We start from the raw sequence: 7373 nt of genomic DNA, 5'->3' as shown, positions 1-7373 counted from the left end.
GCTACCTGGAGGCCCCACAGGAGCACTTGGCCCGGGGGGCCCCTTTCTCCCCCCAGTGGCCCAAGCCCAGCCCTGCCTACCGTGTCCGGGGGTCCCCCCACGAGGACCCCCATCATAGACTTGGAGGGCCAGAGTCCTACTCTGGAAACCAGCTCCAGCCACATGGAAACCGGTGCTTTTTGCAGGACCCACCCCCTCCCCCCCCATGACGAAGAACAGTGTCTGCAGGCACCAAGACACGCACAGGGTGACAAGTCATCACATTCAGACGAACCACTGAGAGCTTTAAAACTGCTGTCTTCTGCTTTATTGGCAGGTAAATTGTTCAAAAATGTTCTCACGATTCAATAATTACAAAGACTCAGACTTACATTAAAAAAGTAAAAACCAGAACCCCCAGCAGGTGCCAGCCCCAGCAGAAGGCCCAGGGGGGCGGCAGGCAGCAGGTACTGGGTGTGCGACACGCACAGGCAGGCCGTGGTGCCCATGTCACTCGGTGCCGACTCCAGGTAAGTAAGTGCATGTCTTCAACAGCGTCGCCAAGAACGCCGACCAGCGGGAGAGCAGGGAAGAGCCTGTCCTGGGCCGAAGACAAGCGCGGTCTGCTGGCCAGTTAATCCTAAGCCTTTCACGGGACAGGCCACAAACCTGATTACTCAACACAGCAGCAAGGAAGGGGGAGAGTAAATCCACGGACAGAGCCAATGTGCAGGAGTGTGTCGGGCGAGTCTACGTGATGCATTCGGGCACTAATCACAGGGCTCCATGCAGGGGCGGGGCGGGGCGGGCGGGGGCGCTGGCCTCCTCACCCCCGGCAGGCCCCGGGCCGGCGGCAACCGACCGAGCGCGTGGACTTCACAGTGACACTTGACGGCTGGGACCGAGAGCGGACTCTCACACACGGGCCCCGGGCAGGGGTGGCTTGAGGCCTCTGGCCGTGGCTACAGGTTCGGCAGAAGGTCTGCAGCTGAGGGTAATGGCGAAGTGAAGAAAGGCCACTGCCTGACCTCCGCTTTCCCGTCTTTAAGATTCTAGTGACACTGGGACTGAAACACAACTTCCTACGAGTCTCCTAAGGTCCTAGGGCACAGGCTCGACACGGAGGCTGTGTCCGAGCTGCACGGGACACCAGCATCCGCAGGGCCCCACGCGCCTTCGCGGCTGCTTCTGGGCGGGAGAGGCTGGTGCTGGTCCTTCGTGTGCAAACGGAACGGCGCTGTCCCACAGCGGTGCGCGTGAGCGGGCCGGGCCGACCACCACCAACCATGCGGCATAAAACTGGTCATTATTATAATAAAGATTTTTATCTCCGTATCTACAACTCGAGTCTGCATTTCCTCGGACAACACTGGAGGGTCAGCTCAGTCTTGGCACTGGACTGGGGGCCGCGCCCAGCGCCCTGGCCCCGTGCTGGTGAGGCGGGGGGCCGGTAGCTTCAGGCATCGTAGGCTGGCTGCTCCAGGCCTTCAAGAGGGAGCTGGCTCCGATGCGGTGAGTTGGGGCTGGGGGGGCCGCTGGGGTTGGAGCTGTTCGATGGAGTCGAGTGTTTGGTCGAATCGGAGTCCGGCTGTTAACACAAGGAGGGGAGAGCGTAAGAACCAACTGCCCTGGGCCGGCGGAGGCTACGTGCGGCCGGCCAGACGCGGGCGTTGGGGCAAAGATGGGGCAGCTACTGTCTCCTTTCTGGTTATGACAACTCTCTCTACGAGCATGTCACAGGGTCCTTGAGCTTGCCGTTGAAGAGATCACAAACCAAAGCCCAACCCGAAAGCCACAAATACCTCAGTAATTATAGTTACAAGGAGGAACGAGCAACTCTACAGTGAAGAAACCAGTCAGACAAGGCAGTCTTTCACGATAAAGTCTCGCTACGTGATAAAGCATGTCCATGAAAACCCCACAGCTCACTTCGTACTGAAGGGTGCAAGTCACAACTTTCCCGCTGGACGAGGCACCAACGAGAGGCGAGCTCTCACCACTGCTGTTCAACACTGTACTGAAGTTCAACACCGGAATAAATTTAACCGGAGGTGAAACATCTGGACACAAACTAGAGAACATTGCTGACAGAAATTAAAGATGGCCTAAATAAACAGAATGACATCTCATGTTCATGGATCGGAAGACCAAACATCATTAAGATGGCAATACTACCCCCCCGACCCCCCTCCGCAGCAATCCACAGACTCAATGCCGTCCCTACTGAAATTCCAACAGCTCTTCTTTCCAGAAATGGGAAATGGAAATCCTCAAATTCATATGGAATTGCAAGGGGCCCAGAGTAGTCAAAACAATACTACGAAAAACCTGGGCGGAATCACACTTCCCAAGCTTACTCCTTCAAATGTACTAAAAAGCAACAGTTCCCCAAACAGCACGGTGTGCATGAGAACAGAGACCAGTGGAACAGAACCGAGAGTCTAGAAATAAATCTATACTACCATGGTCAACTGGTTTTTGACAAGGGTGCCAAGACTATTCAACAAGGGAAACTAGTGCTGGATATCCACATGTGGAAGAATTAAGTGGAATCTCCACCTTACGACATACGGAAAAATAATTCAGATCAATGACCTAAATATGAAGGCTAAAACCGTAAAACTCTCCGAAAAAACAAGAACAAATCTTCATGACTTTGGCTTCAGCAGTGAATTCTTAGATATGACCTCAAAAGCACAACCAACAAAAGAAGAAAAACTGGCTATCCCAAATTAAAGTATCAAAGGACACGATCAAGAAGGTGAAAACACAACCCACAAAATGGGAGAAAATATTTGCACCTCACATCAGGGTCAAGTATCCAGATGACATAACATACTCTTCAACCCAATAACAAAAGACCACTCAATTTACAAAAACGGACAAACGACTAGATACTTCTCCAAAGGTACAGAAGTCACCAAACAGCACAGGAAAATGATGCTTGACATCACCAGTCATTAGGGAAATGCAAATCAAAACCACAATGAGGTACGGTAACTTCACACCCACCAGGATGGCTATTAAAAAAAAAAAAAAGGAAAAGAAGAGTAAGCGTTGACAAGGATATGGAGAAATCGTCACCTTCACGCTTTGCTGGGGGAGTGTAAAATGGTACAGCTGTCGTGGAAAACAATTTGATGGTTCCTCAAAAAGTTAAACATGTTCCACGGCTAGGTACATACCCAGACGTGAGGACAGGCGTTCGCACGAATGCAGGCGCGCACACGTTCATTTCCGCACAGAGCTCAATCCAGCCCCACCCCCCATGCCCACCAAGGGATAAGGGGGACGTAAAATGTGGTACATCTGTACAATGGAATATTTGGCAACAGAAAAGAACCTACTGACTGACACCTGCTACACTGTGAATGAATCTTGAAGACCTTATGCTAAGTGAAACAGGCCAGACACACAAGGCCGCGTGGAACGTCCGTGACAGGTAAATCCAGAGACAGAACCAAGATCTGGTGTTGCCATGGGCTGGGGGAAGGGAGGAATGGGAGAAACTGCTTGGGGGGGGGGGGCGGGGGCGTCTCCGGGGTGATGGAAGTACTTTCATCTTTAGCTGGGGGTTGCACAACTCCGTGAATTTACTAAAGAGCCACTGAATTGTTCACTTTACAATGGCGTGAACTCCACTTACATTCTTTCAAGAATGTGAACACACAAGATCAGTGCAGGACAAACGGGTGCTCTGTGCCTCAGAATGTACTAGCCCGAGGATACCGCGTCCTCTGTGTGGTCCTCCAGCCTGGGACTGCTAACCTGAACCCCGAGACACGGGAATGTTGGAAAGACGGAGGACCTGCTCCAGGGGCAAGGAGCCTGAAGCAATGTGGTGAGACCGGGGGCTGGGGTAACAGAAGGAAGTGTGCCAGGCACAGCGCGGACCACTGCCGGAAGCACCATGGTCACACGGGACGAGAACCCTATCCCTGCTCTTGGGGCAGGAGGCCTGGTCTAGCCCACCCACTGATACGGTTCAGGAAAAGTATGTGTGCAAACACATACTTCCAAGCACTTATATGCTGGTCCCTGGGGCGGGGGGGGGGGGGGGGGGGGGGGGGGGGGGGGTAGTGCTAGGGGGACTTTTCACTGTTCTCCAATTCAAAATCTCAGACAAGCCTTGATTGAGGGACATTCAGCAAAAGAACTGTACTTTTCATAACAAATTCAATGTCATGAGAGAGAAAAAAGGCTGGACTCAGACTAGAGCCAGGACTACGGAATGCAATGTGTTATCCTTAACCGGATTCTGGGTTTAAGAACAGCGAGGCCCTGGGCATGAACAGTCCCTGGGAGGACACTGAGGCACGACGTGAGCCCTGTGACCAGGGAGGAGGCACCTGCACCCTCAGGAGACACGCACAGAACGGGATTTGGGGCTGTCGTGATGTTGTACCTTCCTTTCTGCTGGGTGTTCCCCACACACCCAACAGGGAGAACTAGGTTAGATCAAGCTCACATGGGATGTTCACTCTAGTATTCTTGCAATTTTTCTGGAGGTTCAAAATTTTCAAAATACACAGTTGAGGGAAAAAAAGTAAAATAAGAGAAATAAACCAAGACCTAAAACCAAGACCTCCCTCTAGAGTCGTCAATCTTAGGCAGTTTTAAGAATATTCTATGAAACCTTCCAGGAAAGAAAATTGATATATCACGGCTACTAAAATATGCAAACTCCCTCAGTCAGAGTTGAGGCTAGGACAGCTCTGAGGACAAAGGTGGCCAAGGACAGCACAGGACACAAACTTTACTGATGAACACTGTCAATAAAATGATCCCAGACTGCATCTATTCGAAATAAGAACAGCGCATCACGACCACGGAGGATTTACTCTCAGGAGGCAAGGCCATCAGCTCCGACATGAACAGGCGAGAGAGAAATCCCATGAAGGTGGTCACCGGGGACACCTTTGATGAAAGCCTCTGACTAGTACCTATCACCCCTTCCTTACTGAAAAAGCTCTTCCCGAGCTTGGAAGAGAAAACCACTTGCTTAGCTTGGTGAGACGCTCGCCAGAAAGGACAGGTGGCGTGAGTCTTACTGGAGTGCGGGCGGGGACCCGAGCCCATGGTGTCGGCAGGCCAAACCTCCGCTCTCAGGAGCGCCGGCCAGTGCACTGAGTGAGGCCCAACACCAGCCTCTGCAGCCCACCCGCCCCCTCCCCCGGCCCCGGGTCAGAGAGACTGAACTCCAAGGCCACCAACCAAACACGGGTGCTAATCAGAATTCAGCAAGGTCGCGGGACAGTCCAAAGTCGCCAGCTTGTACAGACCCCAGCCGTAACCACCAGATACATAAAGGAAGATTATAGTACCTTCACAATGGCAACAAACCCCTTCAAATTCGTAAGAATAACTTACCACAAATGTGCACTACCTGTAGGAGGAAAACCATCAACTGGAAAGACACTCAATGTTCCCACACAGGAAAGGTCAAGACGGTGAATATCCTCCAAATTAATCTATGAATTCAATGTAATCCCAATGAAAAGCTTAACACATTTTTTACTTTTTTACTGTGAAGCCAACAAGCTGGTTTTAAAATTTATTTGGAGTGGGGTGCATGGGTGGCTCAGTTGGAAGAGCATGTGACTCTTGATCCCAGGGTCACGGGTTCAAGCTCCACATTGGGTGTAGATGTTACTTAATAAATACACTTAAGAGAGGGCGCCTGGGTGGCTCAGTGGTTAAGCGTCTGCCTTCGGCTCAGGTCACGATCCCAGGGTCCTGGGATCGAGCCCCGCATCGGGCTCCCTGTTCGGCAGGAAGCCTCCTTCTCCCTCTCCCACTCCCCCTGCTTGTGTTCCTGCTCTCACTGTCTCTGTCTCTGTCAAATAAATAAATAAAATCTTTAAAAAAATAAAAATAAAAATAAGAAAACCTAAAAAAAAAAAAAAGAAAGGAAACCTCGCCAAACTCCTGAGAAGACTACAGGAAAACGTCTGTTTATCTTAGCTAAAAAAGACAGACTGGACTGCGTGAGAATTAGTATCTGCAACAGACTGTTCACAGTGAGACGAGAGCTTCTAGGAATCAGTGAGGGGGTGAAGGTGTGCAGCCGGGCCCTGGAGGAAGAAACGCTCAGCCCACGTTTGGAATGACCGTGGAGCTTGGAGAGTCAGCAACATGTGCGGTAAGACCTGTGTTTGCCTTACCCGTTCCGCCCCGGGTGGAGTTCCCGGGGAGCCAGAGGGCAGGGTGTTGGGCTCCCGCACTGTCCCCACTCCCTTCTCTCTCAGATGCGCGCCTCAGCGTGCACAAGAATGCTGCCCACCACGGCGGGGTCCGGAATGCCCGAAGAACACCCGAGCCATGCTGGCCCCGCACACCCCGATCCTGAACGGCCATCAGAGGAACGGGGGACAGAGACCGTTGTGGAAGGCTCTCCAAGATGCACCAGGCCACCTGTGCGCTAAAATGAACGCACCAACCAGTATGTGACATCTGAATACGGAGAAGTACACAGAGGAGTCTAGAAGCACTCAGGTCCGCCCATCACCAGGCTGCTCTTCGTTCTGCAGTGGCGACCAAGCTGCACCCTGGCCCTCTTTCCCGGGCCTGCTGGGCCCCACGTGGTGGTTCCAGGGCGGGTGAAGCCGCTGTCACCACTCTGATTCTCCTCCAACACGAGGAGCTGCAGACGCTCAGGTGGCGTCCCCGGAACGAGGCAAGTCTTACCTCTTTGTCAAAGTCCTGGTCGGGGTCGGACATACTCCTAAGAGGCACGGCCACTCCAGGCTCCAAGCCACCTACGGGACAAGGACGCTGTCATCTTAGGGAAAAGAGGCCAGAGCCCCAGCAGGCCGGGCCCCCACCCTCGGACACCCTGGTACCTGACGAGGGCCACGAGATGTAGGGCTTATTCCTGGGCGGAGGCTGCCGGGACAAGCTGGGGGGAGCAGGGCCAGGCCTCTCCTCCTGGGAGGGGGGTACGGCACTCTGGGTGGAGAGAAGGGCAGTGAGCAGGCTCTGGGGCGCCCAGGCAGACCCCGGCCCAGCGGGTCAGCCACCTGCAAAGTGGGCACCACAGAACACAGCCGGGGTCCTGGGACCTCGCTCCCTAGACAGGGGCGCCAGGCCAATTCTGAGCTAAGAATTGGCAGTAACGGTTTTAGTCAAATCCTCGCTCATGTTTTTAAGTGAAACATTATGCTACCTGCTTGTATGAAGATGTTCCTAAGAAATCCTTTTTGACAGCTACTTTCCTCACAAAACACTAACAGCCTGAAACGGTGACAGACACCCAGCCAGTGTGAACGCCCTGGTGTTCAGAGACACACAAATGAACACACAGCCGCTGGGAGCGGCCGCCGTGAAGGAGAGAGCGCAGGCAGGGCAGCGGCTCCGGTCTGCGCCGCCCCTGGGCAGGCGGGTAGCCCCGCCCC

The 7373-nt window shown here is 53.2% G+C and overlaps 1 protein-coding gene across 3 annotated transcripts in view; it reads right to left on the bottom strand.

The window, feature by feature from the left end:
* Positions 1 to 277: 277 nt before the first annotated feature.
* The window catches only part of CDC42BPB (CDC42 binding protein kinase beta), a 98372-nt gene continuing 91276 nt past the window's right edge, over positions 278 to 7373 (bottom strand). For all 3 annotated transcript variants that reach the window (XM_034992710.1, XM_034992711.1, XM_034992712.1), the window contains 3 exons: positions 6822 to 6927; positions 6667 to 6737; positions 278 to 1567 (listed from right to left, as the gene is read on the bottom strand). In XM_034992710.1, coding sequence (XP_034848601.1) covers positions 1436 to 1567; positions 6667 to 6737; positions 6822 to 6927 — 309 coding nt within the window. In that variant the 3' untranslated portion in view covers positions 278 to 1435. The remainder of the gene's footprint in view (positions 1568 to 6666; positions 6738 to 6821; positions 6928 to 7373) is intronic.

The sequence above is a fragment of the Mirounga leonina genome, unplaced genomic scaffold (genome assembly GCF_011800145.1).
Source record: "Mirounga leonina isolate KUSES-001 unplaced genomic scaffold, KU_Mleo_1.0 Mir_82, whole genome shotgun sequence".
Taxonomy (NCBI): Eukaryota; Metazoa; Chordata; class Mammalia; order Carnivora; family Phocidae; genus Mirounga; species Mirounga leonina.
Note: the sequence above shows the minus strand (reverse complement) of the source record. Positions and strands in the feature narration are given on the sequence as shown.